Source organism: Grampus griseus (assembly GCF_964374135.1).
Source record: "Grampus griseus genome assembly, chromosome: 13".
NCBI classification, from domain to species: domain Eukaryota; kingdom Metazoa; phylum Chordata; class Mammalia; order Artiodactyla; family Delphinidae; genus Grampus; species Grampus griseus.
The window spans coordinates 83,691,811-83,713,253 of record NC_139007.1 but is presented as its reverse complement, the minus strand read 5'-3'; the positions used below and the strand labels follow the sequence as shown (position 1 = coordinate 83,713,253).

Sequence of the window (21,443 nt, the reverse complement as noted above, 5' to 3'; positions counted from 1 at the left end):
ATTGGATTTGTCTATTGAAACAATGTAACTTGACCAGTTCAGTCTTGAAATTCATATATATACATATATATGTGTGTGTGTGTGTGTGTATATATATATATATATAAATATATATATATATATATATTTACCTCCTTAATCATCATCCTCCTGTTAAATTCTGAATGCAAAATGATACAGCTACTTTGGAAGACAGTTTGGCAATTTATTACAAAGCTAAACATACTCTTACCGTATGACCCAGTAATTATGCTGTTTGGTATTTACCCAACGGAATTGAAAAATATGTCCACACAGAACCCTGCACACACATGTTGATAGCAGTTTTATTCATAATTGCCAAAACATGGAAGCAACCGAGATGTCCTTCAGTAACTTAATGAATAAACTGTGGTCCATTCAGACAATGGAATGTTATTCAGCGCTGAAAAGAAATGAGCTATCAAGTCATGAAAAGACCTGGAAGAACTAAATGCACGTCACTGAGTGAAGGAAGCCAGTCTGAAAAGGCTACGCACTGTATGATTCCAACTATATGGATAAGGGAAAACTATAGAGACAGTAAAACATCAGGGGTTGCCAGGGGTTGGGGGAGGGGTGAATAGATGGAGCACAGAAGACTTTTAAGGCAGTGAAACTACTCTGCGCGATACCTTAATGATTTATACATGCCCTGAAACATTTGTCCAAACAAGAGTAAACTGTAGTGTAAGCCATGGACTTTGGGTGATTAAGATGTGTCGTCGTAGGTTCACCGGTTGTAACGAATGCTTCCTGTGGTGCAAGATGTTGGTAGTGGGGTAGGCTGTGCACGTGAGGGGCAGGGGGGATTTGGGAAACCTCTGAACCGTCTGCACAATTTTGCTATGAAGCTAAAGCCTGCTCTAAAAAACAAAACCTTTGCCAGAATCACCGGGGCATTAAATTAACAAAATAAAATACGTCTATTTGTGACATTTTCTGTGATGGAAGAAACCATGAAAAAATAACTATGATCAAGCAGCCTCAATAAAGATAGTTAATTATCTCTGTAAACACACATATTCCAAATTAACTTGGCGTATTATGATGTACATGTAGAATTGAAATCTTTATTTGGATAATGGACATGCAGTTTTTATATTCCTTTTGACAAAGCACACAAACTCCTGAGGAGCCGGTTACACGTTTCTAATTGGCTTTGCAGTACACCAGGTTTTTAGATATTTGGATGCTTTTGGCAAAATAAGTCCACAGTGCAACTGTGGAAAGCAAGCTTATATAGCTCTGAGAAACAAAAAGTAAATGCACAATATACACATTATACATTTGTCTCTTTTTAAAAAATATTTATTTTCTTATTAGTCATCCATTTTATACACATCAGTGTATACTCTATGGTTTTTAATTTGTGGCTTCATAAATATTTTAAAAATTTCTTAGAGCTGCTTTGAAGAGTGTAACTTAAGGGTGGTAGAAAAAATCGATAACTTTTGTTTCAAAAAGAGGCTGAAAATTACTTGTGCAATAAATGATGTCTTCTATTGAAACTTCCTATTTTTGTTGTCTACGCAGACCACATATTCGAGGCCTCTGGGTAACAAGAATACCAATAGCAAAATCTCCCATACTGGTCACCAAGGAGCATTTTTGAAAGGACATGGATCCCGAAGTGGGTGAGTTCCTCTTGGTTTGACTTTAAACCATTAGTCTGTCTTATTACATGGCTTTACCATATTTGGGCAACATAAGTTGGATACACAGCCATTTGGTTTTAATGCATTTCGATATACAGAGAAATGGTTATTTTTATTCATTGTATGTTACTGAGTTTATTGAATCATGTACTGATTGTTGCCTCTGATTTAACACCATGCGTCCAATCCAGTTAAGGGCTCAAAAGTTGACTGTGGTGCTCATAGTTCATCAATGAGTAACACCAAGTACAAGACAGACATGACTGATTCCTGATGGGATACTTCCTAGTGTCTTTTATCTGACAGTTACTTTTTAAAGCCATCGGTAGACGATTTGGTACTGCAACAACCCCTTTCTAACACGTAGCCCGACAGCTTACCCCACCCCGCTATTTCTGTATTTTAATTTCATTACAGCAATTCTACAAAGAGATCCTACTCTTAAGAAATGTTCATAGGGAGGGTAGGTGGTAATTCAGATGGAAAAGGAGAGGCAGAAGAGCCTATTGTGCATCAAAACGTGAGGCGTTCCCCACCACCTGCTGAAGACTGTCTGCCAGGTGGCTCATTTTGACACTACTACCAAATTCTCAGCTAGGAACCTGCTAGGATATGGATCTCACAGTGTGCGTTGTTCTCATCATCACCTTTGGGTCTAGTAGGATCACATATGAAAAAATACTTAAGAAATGGGAGTTGGTGTGGTAACCAACTCCATTTTTCAAGTTTGTATTATTTAGTTAAGTTTACATTTTTCTGTCCTATTTTTCCTTTCCATTAGCTCTGTCCAATGGGGTCTTGAAGAAAGTAGTAATTCTCTTTGAATTTAGAGGATACAGTGGTAAGGAAAGAATGAACTTCCCAATATTGCCCTTAATAATACTCTTTCTGGCCACAACTCGTTGCACATTTACTCACATGTGGAGTTCCGTACATAAAAATATTACATGTGTATTTCAATAATTAAAACAAGTTATACCTCCTGGCTATGACTTCTCATTAGTTTTAGTTCAGATACAATCTATACTTTGATTCAATAACTTTTTTTTGCTATAAATTCTCTAGGATGGAGTTTAAGGCTGGAGGTGGAGAATCTTTAGTAGAGGATAACAAGCAATTTAGAAAAATTTGGGGGCTTCCCTGGTGGCACAGTGGTTAAGAATCCACCTGCCAATGCAGGGGACACGGGTTCAAGCCCTGGTCTGGGAAGATCCCACATGCCGCGGAGCAACTGAGCCCGTGAGCCACAACTACTGAGCCTGCGCTCTAGAGTCCACGAGCCACAACTACTGAAGCCCATGCGCTCTAGAGCCCGTGCTCCGCAACAAGAGAAGCCACCGCAATGAGAAGCCTGCGCACCGCAACGAAGAGTAGCCCCTGCTGGCCGCAACTAGAGAAAGCCGGCGCGCAGCAACAAAGACCCAACACAGCCAAAAATAAATTAATTAAACTTATAAAAAAAAGAAAAGTTTGGGTTAACACGTCTTTGAAGGAGTCAAGGTATTGACAAGGCTTTCTTGGTATTTATTAGTACAGGTAATTGACCGAGTTCACATCTGTGATGTCTTCCTTGAAGAGCACAAAATCTCTTTGTCAAATAGACTCATGTAGAATTCAGTGAAAATGCAATGCCCTTTGGAAGACATGGAAGTAAAACTTATATGGCATTTTTTTCTTTTGTGTCCCGCCACGCCAGGTTGCTTTTATTATAAGCTCCAAGAACAATGAGAGAGACTTAATTCATTTTAAAACCAACACGGATACTTAGTGATGACAGACTGACTGCTCTCAGATGTGATATCAAACTTTCCCAGTTTTCTTAATTTTTTCCTTTGACTTCAAAACCGATTTTCCTGCTAATAGCCCCACAGACTGATGCTTGAATAATAGTTTAAGGTGGGGCATTTGTACGTTTGATTTGTTGATCTAGTTTTCTTCCCTGGCATACCAGTTTAGATCTTAGCTTCTCAGATTCTTAGCTTTGGTGTTTTCATATGCTCCATCCACTAACTTTAAGTTTTCCATTTTCCCACCATCTAGAAATCTAGAGTAAGTTTAACCTCTGAACAATTTTTCAGTGCTCTTTTACCTCAGTGAGAAAACAATGGGCAAAAGCATCATTAACATAAATAATTAAAATGTGTTTGTGTTCAAGATGGCTTCTCACCTGCACTATTAGTCTATTCTAATTTTATAGGCCAAATCACTTAAAACACTGTGACAAGGGGTTTTAAAATTCAGGTTTCAAGCTTAGGCAAGGTACCTTATTCATTCTTGACCTTGATAAAGTTTGAAGTTAAATGAGTGCTTATGGAATTTTTAGTATCAACTCAAATAGTTCCATAAGAAAATACTTGTGGATTAATTCGCAAATGTTTTCCTAATATTTTACTTTTAACCACTTCCCCCTAGTTTTTCTTAGTATTCGGTTAAGTAACCAGTGCATACATTAAGAAAGCAGAACCACAGGAGTTAAATTTTCATCCTAATTTTGAGATGCGCTCTCCAACTGGAACTGCTGTGTAGCACATAAAAATAAGCACTCCCTCTGTACTTCACAAAATAGGACCTAACTGGAGAATCTAATTTTAATGTACATTTTCTGGAAAAACATGATCCCCAACTTACTATCACTAATATATATATATTTTTAGATGTGGGATATTTTTTAAATGTTCAATTAGCTTAACTGCTTTCTAACAAGACCACAAAGAGCTCCTACAAAGAAGGAGCAGATAATTATAAAAAAATGACATTTGGAAGGAAACCCAAATGTCATCCAATCCTTCCATACAACAGAAATTCCTCCCTAAATATTAAGAAATGTATGAATTATCAGACTAATTTTTATATAGAAATGATACTCATCTGATTTTTCAGAAGGAGAAACATTAAAACCTGTTTTACATTATACCCTTTGAGAAGCTAGTTTGGTGTCTGAAGAGTCAAAATCACCATTCTGAATCTGAAGAGGCAAGCACAGATGTCTACAGGAACCAGGGAGGGGACGAAAAAACGAAACCAAGTTAGAAGAATGGAAATCAACAATCCAGGTGTGATACTGGGGCAGTAGGGAGTAGTGGGGCAGTGTGTAACTGGGAGCTCTTGGTTTAAAAGGGATAGTGGAATTCATCGGTTTCAGCTGACGGCTACCTCAGGCACATGCAGGCTGCAGTTTTCTAGATAACTTGCTCTTTGAAGAAGTGTAGACTTTATGAATAGATTTTAAAAAGTCTACTGAGACTTTAAATGCTGGCAGGTAATTAAAGCAACAGCAATACTGTAGAGGCCAAACCAAACGCCATCTGTGGGCAGCTAGCTTGTACCCATGCTCTGGACCCAGCTTCTGTCGGCTTTTAGAAGCATGTGGGGAGAATACTGCTAAGGAAAACAAAGGTTCTAGTGCATGATCAGAAAGGAGGAAAAGAAACCTGGAGAATGGATTTATGACTAAGTAAGGACTGGGGAATTTCAGGTGCAAAGGAGCCCTAAAACTTAGATGTCAAGATAAAATCTTTGAGAAAAGGTTTCAAACCACTGGTATTTTTACCAATTCTTCTTTGTTCAAAAAATTGATGACACTACTCCTTTTCACATAGCCTACTGGATCAAAATTTGGTCAGCACTCCTTTCTTTTTTCTTACATCTAAAAACTATATGAGAATTGTACCTGAAGTTTCCTAATTAGAAACAAGTATTTGGGATGCACATCCAACTGAGAAACATTGTAGTGAGTCTGTTTACTGATTTCCTTTTCTAATCACTGGAAATCAGGGAAAATGTTATGATCAGCTTGTAGTGAAGTGAGTTAGAGCTCCAGGATGTCACATTCTTCTGCTTTCTTTTAAACAGTGTTAAAAGCACCAATAGAAACTGAAAGTGAAATGTACATTCTTTATTCTGATGTTTATAAGTGTGGTGTGTGGGGGGTTTTTTTGGGGGGGGTAGGCATAAGCAGCATTTTCAGCTTCAGCTGGCTTGAGAGGATGAAGCACATGCACTTTTTCCAGTTGGTTTATTGCACGTCATGTACAGTCTTAACGTGGTTCTCCATTCACATAGGATTTGGGAAGACCTATTTCAACTTTTCTATGTACAATTTCCACAAATAAAATTCTAAGTGTTTTATACACACCACTACAATATAAACCACAAAAGATATATTTGGTAATCAAAATTTCTCGATAATAGCATTTTTAAAAAAGGTATAAATTTTTTACCATGGGAGCTGTGCTTTTCCCCACAATGTGGTGTCTTTTGCCACGAAGGGACAGCAAAACTGTAAGCAATGAGAAATCCACGTTGTGTTGCTATCTGCTGCACCTACCAACTACTTCTCCTGAGAATTAATTCTTCCTCCTCCTCTCCCACCCCCTGCAATTAGTGCAGCAGAAACACAGAAAGGAGAGTACTACGCTTAGGTGAACCAGTTTGATTCAGCATTGAGTACCAGGTAGGCATATAATTTTGGTACATCTCTTCATAGCAAAGGCAGTTCAACTTAGATAATGTTATGTTAAAAAAAAACCACAGATAAAATTACATGTGTGTACCAAATGAATATTTCTAAAAGTAAAATTGTCTATAATATGAATTATTTTTCCATTTTAAATAAAGGTATTAAGAAACTTGTGACAATGTTTAACAATTACCTTATGTACTTAGAAAGTTTGAGTCCAAAAAGTTTTCTGGGTGATTTCTGCTATTAAATAATGGATTGTAATTTAGCAATACATTTCTTTCTACTAAAAATGACTTGCTGGAAATGCTACAATTGCTAATTGTTATCAAGGAATGACAGACATCTTATTCCAAACACACAAACAAACCCCTCCCCCTCCCCCCAAACTGGAGAAGCCTTAGACTGCCATTTATAAAAGTGTTAAGATTGATTTGGTAATGAGCAATTTAAACCTGTTGTCCGCTTTTGGTGTACTAGAAAATTTAGATCCTTCATATTTATCCAGTATTTTAGAAACTTAACCACCTCCTATCTTGTGTAAACATATGCACATCTTGGCTTTATGGACAGGGTGCTTCAACTGCCCTTTTAGGTGGACTCTGCCCTACAGAGTAGGTGTATGTGAATATCGACTTTCATACTACATTTTGCCTGACATTTTGCCTAAGAAAAAAATGCTTGACTACTAAGTACATTAATTTCACCAACTTCTCGACTGAAAGCTTAACTTTCAATTGCTTCGTCAAGTACTAGTAGCATAAAACAATAAACTGCCTCTGGCATTTTATCATTCTAACAACTCGGTGATTCCATTTTTTATACTATTACAGCCTGTATAAAAGTGGGTTTTGTAATGTTATTTCTGTCTTTTAAAAATGGACTTTTACAACATAAAAGGTGGCAATGTGACATAATTATACATAAAAGTAGTATCTTAACTGAAAATGAGATGAGACTGCATTCACAGGCTTCAGAAAATGTGGAATAAACTGTATAGAAATTCTTCTTCAATTTCAGTGACATGGTGCCATGATGACTTGCATATTAGCAGCTTGAATGACATCTTCAGATTTTTACAGAATATATATTAGCTGTATGGCAATGTGAACTTTTACAGAGTAGCACAGTAAAGCTCTACCTAATAATAATGCATCCCCCCCCCCCCCCACTGGAGAAACAATATATTTGTTTGATCCAAAGAACCATCTCAACTATGATTAAATCAGATGCTCTCGCTATTCTATGTATTTCATGTATGTATATATACTATGGTAGTACTTTGATTGGTTAATAGCATATTGGTGTTATGTCTTCTGTAACATGTGACTCATTTTAGCCCCAAATTTTAGAACTTTAAAATAAATAAAATGTAATTTACAAAAATAAGCATTATTTACAAATGCAAAAATTCATCCTGAGAAATTTTATTATCCAGGAGAACTATTTCACAGAACAGGAAATACCAATATCTGTGAAATAAAAATGCACCTCAAGAGTTACACTAAAGAATTGATAAGTAGAGGTCAATTTACCTAGGTTGCAGCCAAGGAAAGCATGAAGATATTTAATAGATCTTCTTAAATTGACCTGCATGCAAAATCATGATATATATAACTTTTCAAATGCTATTTCTTCTCCCTTAAACTTCTTATATTAATGTATTCTGACTGTATTTTTAACAGGGTGAGACATAAAGCTGAGTGACGCTGTTTGACCTCCTGCTGAGGGTTCCACGAGGAGAGGCGGGTTTGTGGTTGTTGTGAACGTCTTACTCTGGACTGTCCTGAGACACAGAGCCACTCTACCTTTGGCTTTACCTGTGTTTAGCCCCTCTAACAGGAGCAGCTGGCTAAAACAGTTCAAAACGTCTTTATAAAGGAAAAATGTCCAATTAAAACACAAATCTGAATAAAGGTAAGACATCAGATTCCTTGCTTTATGTGACCATAAAATTATCTACTTACTTATAGAAATTTCAAAAAATGGTTCAACAAAGAATCAAACTGGTTTCTTGGGTATATCATTATGACGAATCTCTTTACTCTTTATGCTGTGAGCAGACAGTGATTATTTTGGAGAAGGAAAAATAAGAAATTGTGGAATTAGTAATGCAGAGGTTGAAAGGCAAGTGGCAAGACTAGAAGAACGCCTCAAACCAACACTACTTTGTTCCCATCTCTATTGGCACCTACCTACCCCCCCACCCCGAAGTAAAAGCCCAGAATAACCAAAGCCATTTTAACAGTAGTGTGCGGAATTGTCAGCTGACAAACAACATAAAAACAAGTCACGTTATGACTATGTTATCTGTGGTCACGTTCTTCAGGGTTAGTCCAGGAATTCAAGACTTTACATTCCTTTGTCTTTATTTGTTTATTTTAATTAAACACGTAAAGGTTAATAAACAGACATAGTCCAGAGTTAGTAGGTTGGTATTATAACATTTATTAAAATAATGCTATGGGTTAATAGAAACAGCAAAGAACCAAAGAATTAAAATGCAAGCTATGTAAAATCCCAACTAAAACCCGAAAGTGTCTAATGTATTCATTCATTAGCTAACTAAAAGCCCAAGAAAGACAAGACACCCAATATAATAAAGTACTGCAAAACAATTGGCAATTTTCAGTTATCAAAATTGTGGATTTTGCATTTTTGTATCCTTTTCTCAATCAAGAAAAAAATTCTTTTTGAATGTTATATAACATACATATAAAACAAGATAGAAAAATACATTATAAACTTGTAACAATGGCTGTAAATACATTATCTTACATGTTTCTCATAGGCAATAGGTTGGTTATGATACATAGATAGCATGAAACTACTGAGATAATAAAGAATAGACAAAAATACATGTCAGCTGTACGGTAACATACAAGCGACACTCCCATCTACCCGCACTAAAAAATTACATAATACTGTCAGAAAAAAAAAGTCTTAAAAACTACATATTTTAATAAGAAATAAATTCAATAAAGAATGATAATACTGAGAACCAAGGCATTCAGAGATTTCAAAAGTCATGCTTTTTTTCAGTTGATCCAAAATTTTGTCAACTAAGTTTTCAAACGTTTGTTCAGAGCCAACATTACTCATAAATGTCACACGTTTATTTCAAACATTTACTTTCTTCCCCATAAAAGACCTTTGATAAACATCTAAAATGTCCAGGTATAACATAGTTGAGATGAAACTAGATCAAATACTGGTATCATTTTTAAACTATCACCTCAAGTGTTTGAGTGTCGCAAATTTATTCAACCAACCAAACAAAACAAAAATCAAAATGGCACAGCATATATTGTAAATAAATCAAAACAACTGTATGTGTAACAGAAAGACAAAGCAGTGGCATGTTAAACTAAAGCTAGCTGAATACAGAACAATGAATGTCTATTGCATAGTAAATAAACTGAAAACGGTTTCCAAGTGAGACAAGATGATGGAGGAGGTCACCACAAAGGTGCTTACTGAGCTTACTGCTGACCTTTGACTGTGAAGCTGTGAAGGTGTGTAAGAGGGAAGGAGCTGACGAGCTGGGGAGCCACCGCCACCTGATATCTGCCACGTCTGGTACTGAGCAGTTAATGATTACTTAAGAGTTTAGATGTCGGCTTTGTGCACAAATCGCTTCAACTACAAAACTGAACTTCGTAAGAAACTGGAAGTTTAAACTCACATGTAGTTGAGTATTATATGCACAATGATGCTAGTTTTTCACATTCTTTTAAAGTTAAAAAGGGGGCGTTGTTGGCTTAGGTTACTAAAACCAGCAGAGATGGACTACCCAGTGATCTGCTTTGGTAGAAACAAGTCCGATTAAATTTGTTTCATTTAAAAACCTTGTTTTCCAGAGTGAAAAGCAGAAAGATTCGTTTTTGTGAAAAAGGTTGCTAATATAATATTATTGCCTCCAATTAATAATACAAAATCCAATACCCCTCCCCCCCAACAAAATAGAGCTCTAATTTTGTCTGTAAAGTGGTGTTCAGATCACACGTAATTTTTATTTCAGAATCCTTTGGACTAACATTAAATATCGCAATAACCAAAAGCACGCAATTATGATTTTAAAAGAATGCTTTAAACCTTACTTGCTAGGCATCAGAAAAGTTATCAAATTTTTTCACAGTATCAGATTTGGCAAATTTATATCAAGGTAACGTGGCAAAAATCATATAATTCAAACCATCAACTCATTTGTCTCCCCTCACATCTTCTTTCACATACTGGGCGACTGAGTAACATGCATTAACTTGTATTCTGAGGGAGGAGCTGATCTTACAGGACAGTTGACTAAATGACCATGAAGGAAAATAAGGCACTTTCTTTTCTTTAGACTTATTCCAATACTTAAAAAATAAAAAAAAGACAAAAAGGCTCTTTTGGTCTTTTGTTTCTTGACAACCACCAGAAAAAATCATTTCATGAAATAAAGGGTTTCTTTGTTCTTTTTTTTTTTATAACACTTGAAAGTATAAAATGCTACATTTCCAAAAATATATATTTTTTTCTGCACCAGCACCCTTGTATAGTAAAAGTATCTACTTTTTGTTCATTTGTTTCAATGCACTACACTTTATCTACAATTTCATTACATGTATACAGCAAATAGGCAAGCATGGCTTTTACATCCTTAATGATTTTTTTCTATACAGGGAGGTTTAAAAAAAATATTTGAACAGTTTGCCCAGTAATGTGACACATAATGCATGTACCTTGTTCTTGTGTATTTTTTAAAGGAGGTGTAAAATAAAGGTTCAGTCATTTTAACTCAGATATTTATCTTTTTAAAAATAGTGTTGCAGTTTTGTTCTTTGCATTACTTTTCAAAATTCCTTAAGTTTTTCTCTCATGGCACACTTCTAATACTTCAAATTTTGGCAGGCAATATAAAAAAGGCTGCAACTTCTGCCCTTTGAGGGCACTGTAGTGACTAAAGAGCATATCAAATTTTGAATACTTTTTGAAATCACTTCACCAATGACATCCCTGACCAAAGGTTCATGCATGATGCATCATCACACAGTACATTCAGAGAGCTTTGACTCGCTATGAGAAGAAAAGATTCCTAGAAGTCTCTCACAGTAACTGCCTCTGTCACTGAGTAGTTAAGGGCCATCTGTCTCCCCTTCTGAAGTGAGGCCTTCTTACCGTTCGCTTAGGGTGGGACATTAAAAGATGATCAGTGCTGTGGGATGAATTGGGCCTTATTGCTTTACTACTATTCAGTGCAGGTTCTAGAACCACTTTCACCCAAACAGAAAAAAGAAAAAAAAAAAAAAACCGAAAAAGAACAAAAGCTGAGTTGGAGGACAATTTCTTTGTCTTTTGTTTGGTTAGATGGTAAGACGAACGGACAAGTGCCTCAGCTCGCTGCACTGACGACAGGCAAGCAAAGGCGATTACCAGTTAACTGATCAGCAGGCAGGCATGGTCAGGTCATCATTGGGTGAAGAGTTCAGAGGTCAGAAGGTCATAGGTTAGTTGCCGGTGGCGGCTGGGTGGTTAGAAACAAAAAACAAAAAACAAAAAAAAAAAAAGAAAAGAAAAGATAGAGAAGAGATTAGTTTCAGCTAGTGACGGCTTAATGACAACATGAAAAACTAATCACAACTAATAAAAAAAAGCATGTTTAATTCTGACAAACTGATTGACACCATCTACAGAATACAATAAAAATCATGACAATTTCATATCATGATTTGAACAAATGAAGGAGAGCCCACTCCCACAAAAAAACAAAATAAAAAAAAACCAAAAACTGTTAACAGGAAAAAATAGAAATAAAATACAACTAACAACTAATAGTTAGTAGCAGTCAATGAAGAAAACTGGAAAACAACAACAATGAATAGGTTTGGTATACAGAATTCTGAAACAGTCAGTGCAGTTATCAGTATCTGACTGCTATTAAGCATTAGTATTCTCTCAGATGCAAGCATTAAAGCAACTATTAATGATGGATGTGATTATTAATAACTGATGATCAACAGAAATGAATCTAAAGAAATTTAAATTTTTATGAATAATTTGGTTCAACATAAACTCTGGGCCAAACAAGGTTTCTTTTGTTCAATAAATGTTTATTGCTTTTTCAATTATTCTATTTACAAACAACATGGAATTTCTTGGCCTCATGACACAATGCAATACTAAACTGTAGTCTAGCAGTGTAGGAAACATGGGAACCAGAAAAAGGCCAGGCCTTCTGCACTAGCCAACACTTTCCAGTTGAAAATACTATTTTACACATATAGAACACTTATAAAATGCACTTGCATGTAAACACTGTAAAATCCTGCCATTTAAAATTCTATACTCAAAAAGCTCTAAGTACATCAAAAAATAGAAGAAATTTCTAATTGATACCAACAAGGCATTTTAAAACTACAAACAGCTTTCTTTATTCAATTTCAAAGCTAATACTCTGCAAATAACAATAAAATCTGACATTTCATATACATTCCTGCTTTATATTTTATATTTTAAAAGAAGCCACCTGTAAATACTATTTTCTTTTGCAAAGTAACAAACAGAACAAAAAAAATTAAAAAAATTACAGTAAAACATAAAGTAGTTCTCAAGTGGAAAAGTTATCATTCCCAATGTCCTTGAGTTGCTCCTTCCTTAATCAACCTCTGTCACATTCTGCTTCACCAAACTTGGTCCACTTAACAGTAGTATGATTTTTAAGACTCATTCAATAGCTTAATTATTTCTACTATATTCTGAGGTTTGAGAGAATTTTCTGTACTGTTGCCACTGTGACTAAGGCAGAGGAGATGTAAATGAAAAGATATTCAGTGCAAAGGCAGATTCTGTGCCACTTCATAAATCAAAACCCAGTAGGTGTAATTTCACAGAGTGTAAATGATCTATATAATGGACTGGTTTACCTTCATATAACAAAAATGCTTTCTATAGTCTATCATTTAGGATACCTTATAAATACTACAAAAATACTGTATCTTCAGTGTGACCAAATCTTCCCTGAATTTCTTAAAAATAAGTGGAATTTTATTTAAAAACTGCTATTCCAAAATCAAAGAAGAAAATAAATATTTAACATGATGTAGTCATACCACTTCATAGGTACTCCAGAAATATAGAATCTTAAAGCATTTTTGAAATCACTTAAAATTTTGATTAAAATTGTATTAAGTTTCTTATAACAAATTATATAAATGATGGTTTTTGTAAAATTATTTAGAAAAATTCTGATTATGTTTTTTTGCGTGTGGAATACATAAACAAACTACCATTTACATATATACCAGTAAACCTAGACTATATCCTCTGCCAAGTCCTGGCCTCCTACAGTACACACAGGTGTATCAACCGTGCAAAAGCACTTATGGTTCATCACAACTACAAAGTCAGTTGGTCTTTTATAGGCTTCAAATTCAGTTTTCAAATTATGTGTAGAGGTGGGTTTACTTTTAGTAAAGAACTAGGTATTTCTCAACCATGTAGTACTCTAAATGCTCATATAGAATTACATGGTTATATGTCTAAGGGCTGAGTTTCCTTGCATTAAATGAATACTTACACTAATCTTCCCTTCAAAAGATTAAAAAATAATAATTAAAAAAAAAAAACCTCAAAAATAGAGAAAACAGTAGTATCATAAAATAATTTAAGTTAAGGATTTCAGACCTCTCCCTTAGACCCAGTGAGTGCATACAGTGATAGTAACAGCAGTATATGAGTATTTGTTATTTAAAAAAAAAAAAAAAAAGTAGCATTTCGGTTTGCTGACATTGCATTTTTAATAAAAACAGTGACAGGACTAATCCAAACACATATAACTACAAAAGAGCCTCACATGGAATGTGCTGTCATTTCCAAATACAGTAAAATCTTCCTAATATTTTCAACTATCTCAAGGCACTGGAGTATTAAGTAGACCAGTAATTATTGTGTTAAAACAAAATTATGAGAAATCTCCTAAAAGGGGCATGTAGGGAAAGGTTAACAGAAGAAAAACTACTTTTAAATACTCTTTAGAACTGTTTTAGACATGAACAATGTGGGGGGAAAAAAGCTCTGATTATTCAAGGAATTATTTGGTTTCCTTAAATGGCAAGTTACTTAAAAAAAACATTTTTTAAAAAATTTCCTCCTTCACTAGGAGACTTTTTCTGATACACAAAGGGTGGTTTACTTGTGCATGACACACTGACACTTAACATTATCTTCATAAATAATCATTGAGCTTGGGGGTCTATTTATTGAATAATCTCTACAAGTAATATATGTATTAGTTAAAAGTCTTCAAACTAATTATGTATGATGCTATCATCAGTGTCTCTGGGAAGATTTTATTCTCATGTGGACAACACCTGTATCCAATATTTATCATCAGTATTCAAGATAACCATGTAGAACAGGTAGGTCTTTCTTAAGTTCATAGAAAATGTAGGATTGGGGTATAAATACATCACCTTCCACCACTAATATTAGAGACTCTGATCAAATTAATTAGTAGGTAATAGATGTGCCATAATAGAAGCTTGTGAAAAATCCTTTTTTATCTTGCTTTGGATTCCTACCTTGTAATGACAAACTTAGAAAACAATGTCAATAAACCGAAACCGTCACTCCTCAATAAACATAAATAATTTTATAAAAGGGTCCAAGGGCATATATAGGACACAAATTACAAATGTTGAAAAGGAGAAAAATGAAGACTTATTTCCCAGTCACAGGTTAGTCAAAAAGGATTTTCAAACAGCTGGATTCATGTCACCACAGAGCTTCAAGAGATAGTTTACGTTCAGATAATATATTTTAGCAGCAAATAACAAAAATCAAAGGATCCATTTTGGTAAGAGAATGTAAGAATAAAAGGGAACTGATTTTCTGATTTATAAAAAAAATCCAACTTCATCAAAGTTATCTTCACAGTCCTTACTTTGTTGATTTCAGCTAAGTACTTGACATGTATACCCTTGTGTATACAGTGGTTCAAGTATCTTATTAAAAAGGAAAATGGAAACTAAATCTTCAGTTTTCTCCAAAAGGACACAGGAGGCATATATTCCTTTACTTCTCTCGTTAAAGCACCATCCGCTTAGTTCATTTTGCAAAACCAACCCAAAATTTCAGAACAATTAAAAGGTAAATTTTAGCAAAAATTATTCCTGAAAAATAACTAAGGCAACATGAAAATTTAATAGCTCCCCAAAGGGACTAATTTACGTTTTAGTAGAAATAAATCATTGTACATACTAATATAGAATTTAATAAGTTAAAATATGAAGGGAGGAAAAAAAACACCCCAAAAAACCCAACCCTTAAACCTGTCAATTATTACAAATTAATTTAGAAAAAGAAAAGAAACGATGTGCAGGCAAGCAGTGATATCTCTTCCATCAGGTGTGGTGTAACAAATCTTATGGACACCCAACGCATTTCTCATAAACAAGAACTGCAGAACTAAACTAACCTCGGTCTGCGGTCACAATCCTTTGGTAAGGATGGACACGCATATCGTGCCTTCGAACTTTAGTAGCCACCGCACCTAGTTAAATTGCAATTACCAAGACAAAGTTAGAGAACATTCACAAGGGAAAAGATAACAAACATTAACAGCAGGTTTATCAAAATGGATTTCAAATGTTTGTTTACTACAAAAGTTTTCTTTTAGGAAACATGTTAAGGCACAGTAGTCTTAAAATTAACCATAATATGTTGCGTATATATGCATCTATTAATATTGCATTCATTTCAATAATCTTGGCCTTAACCTATTTTATCCATTCATTTACAATCCCAAGTTACAGATTTCATGAACTCTATTAGATCCAAACATAGTTAAGCTTTACTAGTCACATATTCACTGAAGTGCCTTTCTTGCAGCAGGACTACTTAAATAATGCCATGTTTAATACTGACAATTATTTGCTAACCTTAAGACCACTTCCAGAGTCTATCACTTAAGAAGGTTTAAAAGCAATTCTTAAAGCCTACAGATTGTGGTTCTAAACTTTGAGTCAATAAGTATGAACTGCAATGAATTAGGTGATTAGTAAAGCAAACAGTATAGTACACTTAGCAGTCAGTATACTACTATACACTCCTTTATAAATTACCGTTACTTTGTAAGATTACAGCCTAAACCAATTAATAACATACTTTTCCTTTCTATCAGTGTGCAAAAGTGCAAGTCAGTCACTGACTGCTAGGCTAAGCGTCCCTCCCACCCCCTGGAGGCTGCTGAGACTAAGCATTTGTTAAATTCAGATCTGATGAGGGTTCAGTTAAGACCGTTCTTGAATTCTTAGCCTTTCGTTGGGAAAGCCATACCTAAAGATAAAAGGAAGGGAATTAAAAATTAGTCATCAATGAAGATCTGATGCTAATACCAATCTCCTCACTACCACCAACACACATGTCTGCATCCGTTTTGAAGGGCACTGCTCATTTTAAAATAGTATGATGAGACTTGATATATAGCATGCATGTTATCTGTGTGCAAATTTATTATAACACAGCAATTTGAAATATTTTCTCAGTTCTCCAAGTGGTCAATATCATGTTTTACTGCTTAGGTGGCAAAGCGAGAAATAAAATTGATAATGGAATCTTGTCATTTAGTACTCATTATTATTCATCTTATGAATGTCAATAGGTATCTGTATATTTTGCTTTCAATTTTGTCAGTCTAATAATTAAGTATTATAAATAAAAATTTTCCAACACAACAAAAGCACATTGCTTTAAAATGAGAAATTTTACTGCAGTGCCTCTTGCTGTTTCTAAGCAGTAAACTGGTCCATCACCCCTTTTTTCATTTTAGAAAAACTAATCTTATGTAAGTATAATTCCACGAGGCAAAATCAGCGAGATCTTGCATTCAGAGTGCTGGAACAGCAGCTGGTGGCTAAGAGTGCCAGCCCTGCAGGAAGCAACAGTCAAACTCCTCGAACAGACGCTGTGCGTGCAGCAGAGAGGAGCTCTGGGGGAAAGGAGCAGGCATGGGGCCACAGGACAGAGCGTTAACAGAAAGGAAAACGTAAAGGGGTTATAGGTTACATGTTATTTTAAAAATGCTTTGAGAAATATGCAACAGAAACAGGCCTCTCATAAACAGTTCTATTGTATAATTCTGACCTATAATACTTTTTACAATGATTTAGAGATAAACAGAAAACATGTACAATAAAATGTATCTGCTCATGAAACAAAAGGCACCTGAGTGCATGCACACACACAGATAACATACAGAGCATCGTGGCTTTTTTTAATTGAACAATGAATTTTCAAGTTTAAATCTTAGTGTCCGGGTTCATTAAAGACTTTCATATTTTTAGAAATCAATATTAATGCTGGGAAAAAAAGAACTTAAAAGATCAAAGTCCTAAAAGTCAACAACATGCATGCAGCACCAAGGTCATATACAATTCAAGAAAAAAGAATTCAAATTCTGTCTGGTAAAACAAAGGGGCAGCCCGGAAACAGTTTGTTCCACATTGACTGGTCGTGTTAGAACAGCTGCTGTACTCTAGTCCTTCATCCAGCAAGTCAATGGGCTGAAATATCAGGCATGACTGGCATTTCAATCCACTCTATAAAAAAAAGGCATCAGTAATGTCTTTTTCAAGCACACCACTTTTTGTTCATGTAAAACCGAGCATTTATAGCATGATCTTAATTTTCGTCTCAAATGTGATTCTAATTCAGTGACTTGGTATTTACTTCATTCCATACTGTACTACTGAAATTAAGAGTGTCTCTTATGTTTAATATTAACTAGGACTTCAAAAGAGAAAAGCTGAAGAAAACTGAAGAATGCAACTATTGGTCCCTTTCATATTTTAAGTGATCACAAATATTAGAAAACACACATCAGTTTTAAAAATATCTCAAAAAACTTTCACATAGAAGTTTAAAATTTAGCTGACAAATAAATCTCCGACACAAAAGGAATCTAAAAACTGGGTGGTGGAGCTGATGAAGAGGATAGGCCAATAGGTGGGATCTAAAACTCAGAATTGACCGCAATGATGTCAAAAATGTGAAAAGTATTTTCTGTTTAAAATGTTCATCTCAAATTTACCCAACCAAAGTGAATTTCAGTCACCAAAGTGAATCTGAATAAATTTAAGGTACAATTATTTACAGGAGGAAACCCTTATAAGAGGCTGAAATAGAACAAAATTTAGTTTTCAGTCTTTCTAATGTAAACTTGTCTCTCTAAAATGGATATATCATTTCAAAGTCTGGGGCAGCAGAAGTTATGAAGAAAAATGTCATTAACCATACAGGGAGAACAACTTACCTAATACACCGCTAGGTTCAATAGGGTACTCAAGGATCGATGTAGCTGGCGCCAACGTGTAGGGGTATTCATAGGGCGTGTAGATTAAACCAGCTTCGGGCCCTGGAGGGACTATCGCAGCAGCTGGGTGAGGAGTTCCGTTTGGCATGACAGCGGTCTGTATCTGTCTGATCAAAGGCATTATGGTAGGGCCAGCTGGCGTAGGGGTGCGCAGGGCAGCTGGCGGGAGAACGGGCGCAGGCCCCGTGATAACCCTTGGAGCGGCCTGGGCTGTGGCTGCAAGAGAAAAGGCAAGGGCTGCTACAGTGAAAGCGAAGAGATTGAGAAGGAGGCACAGGGACAGCCGAAGGCGAGACGTGGGAAACGAGAGGGCAGGGAAGGAAAGGAGAGAGCAGAGAAGAAGAAAAATAAAAGGAAATCGTTAGTACATGCGCTGGTCACACAGAAATGCCAAAGCACACCAACCAAATGCAAAACAGCTTCCCCTTCCCCAACGTGATTGAGAATAAATGTGCAAACATTAAAAAGCCACTGGGGAAAAAAAGAATGAGACCATTAAAACAGGTTATATTTACTTCATATATCGGATATATCTATGTTTTTAAGATTTCATGAGACTAATGGTGCATGCAGAAGCACAAAAAAACACTTGCATTAAAAGATGTTAAAAAATACTTGGTAATTGGAGTCCACAGAAATACAGTTTTGGTATATTTCTAAAGAGTAGCTTCAGTTACAAATGAAGGAAAGCATAATTTTCATTGTATTAACTTAGTCAAATAACCAACAGTTATTAATTTCCTGCATCTGTAGGAATTAACTTCTTTATAGAAAAAACAATACAAAAAAATGTTACATTCCTAAACACATGACTATTAATGATATACTCCGTTTCATGAGTAAATTAAAGCCAACCATTTGTAAAAGTAACCACTCTAAACACACTAGGGTGCCTATATTTGGGAAAGTTGGCTATGTCTTTAAAATTCTATTTCTTTAAAAAAAATTAGTAATTTAAATGACATCATGTTCATATGAATGATGTGTAAAACTCAGATTGTCTCAAAATATAAATTTCACATTATTTCATTTTTAAATATAAAAAAGCAATCCTCTTACAGTTTATGAAAGCATGCACAATACATATAAAGGGGAAAATAGGATTAAAAAATAGTATCATCTACTGCTCTCTGTGAACTCACACATAAAATCAACAGAGAAAAAAATACTGGAGGAAAAATGTGCAAGCAAGGGGAAAGAATAGAAATCAACAGAAGAATCATTGCATTCAGATATATTCCAAATTAGCTTTTATTTTTTTTTAAATTTTGTCCTTTGCATAAATGTAACAACACTGCATTCAGATATATTCCAAATTAGCTTTTATTTTTTTAAAAATTTCGTCCTTTGCATAAATGTAACAAACTAGAAGTCTTAAATCTGTAAGTTAACAGAAAATTTCCCGAAACTCTTGAATTTAGAAGTTGAAATTTCATCAAAAGAATAAAAGAAAAGTTTGTAAACTCAAAACTTAGGCATGCTGGCATAAAATAAAAATCAAGAGAGTGCCCTCAATTCTTGAAAGCAGTAAAAATGGGACAGTTAGTCCCATATCAAGTGACAGTTATTTCAACTCTTCACTTTAACTGTTCACGTATTGTGCTGCCAAAAGGGGAGAGGTCTGGGGACAAAACAGCTGAAACAGCTGTAGCTCTGAGCCTCAGTCTCATTCTTACGTGATTTAATGTTGGCATCTCTGTAGGTGCCATTGAGAATCGCAAGCTCCATCAGCTGCATCTTCTTCAGGCTGTCTTCTCCCTCCGCCTATACATGGAAAATACAAGAGCACTAAGCACTTGAAATGGTCCATACACATCACAGCCATATCTATGCACAAACCTTAAAATAGGTATCATGTGACTATAGCCATCTGTTTCAATCAGGGAAGAAAGATCAGGGAACCAAAAGGTGCTACATGCTGAAGCCCATTCTCAGTAATGGGATGTTGATACACAGGATACTCTCAACTGCTACCAGCTACATTCCTAAGGTAAGCTACACTGATTTATTAATGTTCTTCTAAAAAGCTTTACTTTTAAATGGAATCAATGGAAATATTAGGTAAATTAAATACAGTATAGTCTCTACAGTACCTATCACTCTGTTGAAGAGTCTAAAACTCAAATGTATTCATTAAAAGACAAAAAACAAACTGGGATTTTAAACATGTAAGATTTGACTGTGGTATGCAGGTAAGAAAATTTGTTTAATTCTCCCAAAAAGGAAAATTTAATAAAATCATAATCATAAGAATTTCTAAAATTTGTGTATATATTCTCGTTTCTTATGCCAACATCCCGCTCTCCCCTCAATTAGCAAATGCTATCAATTCTAAAGCAAATCCATCTTTAGGGGCATCTGATACACTGTCCAAGCCAAGAAAAACTTAGTAGTGAAATGGGGCACTATTAGTAATTATGCAACAGGCAAAACCCAGGGATGCCTCTGATCATCAAAATGGCCATTTCATTTACCTTGGATTTGCCCCACACCCTCTCCATTTACTGTTGTCACCCTTGCTCTTGTCATTATTGGTATATTACCAAAACTACTACAATAATGTGTTAATAGTATCTGTTCTCCAATCAATCTATGCACAATGGCCAGATTAACTGCCCAAAACAAAACTTTCATCTTAATGTTTCTTAACATTCTCATGTCTTAAAACCCTTCATGGTCTCTTGCCATCTAAAAAAATAATAATACATTTAAATTACCTATGGCCTGGCCCCAAACTATCTTCTCAAGTTAAATCAATCTATGTTCTTTACACATATCTTATATTATAAATCAAGCCAAATCACTCCGTTATTCATCTCTGTGCATATTCCTATTTCCTCCATCTTGAATGCTTCTCTGCACTCCATTCTACCCTTCATCCTTCTTTCCAAATCCTACTTCATCCCTGCAGACTTCAACCTAAGTGCTACCTTCTCAAAGGGCTATCCCTAGATCG

The 21,443-nt window shown here is 35.2% G+C and overlaps 1 protein-coding gene across 7 annotated transcripts in view; it reads right to left on the bottom strand.

The window, feature by feature from the left end:
* Positions 1-5,677: 5,677 nt before the first annotated feature.
* Positions 5,678-21,443, bottom strand: part of QKI (QKI, KH domain containing RNA binding) — a 143,683-nt gene continuing 127,917 nt past the window's right edge. For 2 of the 7 annotated variants that reach the window (XM_082669304.1, XM_082669308.1), the window contains exons 5-8: positions 20,164-20,251; positions 18,428-18,727; positions 15,593-15,667; positions 5,678-11,641 (exon numbers count right to left, since the gene is read on the bottom strand). In XM_082669304.1, coding sequence (XP_082525430.1) covers positions 11,625-11,641; positions 15,593-15,667; positions 18,428-18,727; positions 20,164-20,251 — 480 coding nt within the window. In that variant the 3' untranslated portion in view covers positions 5,678-11,624. Of the gene's footprint in view, positions 11,642-12,206; positions 17,715-18,427; positions 18,728-20,163; positions 20,252-21,443 lie in introns of those variants that run through there. The other 5 variants (XR_014297644.1, XR_014297645.1, XM_082669305.1 and 2 more) reach the window with 5 other exon arrangements.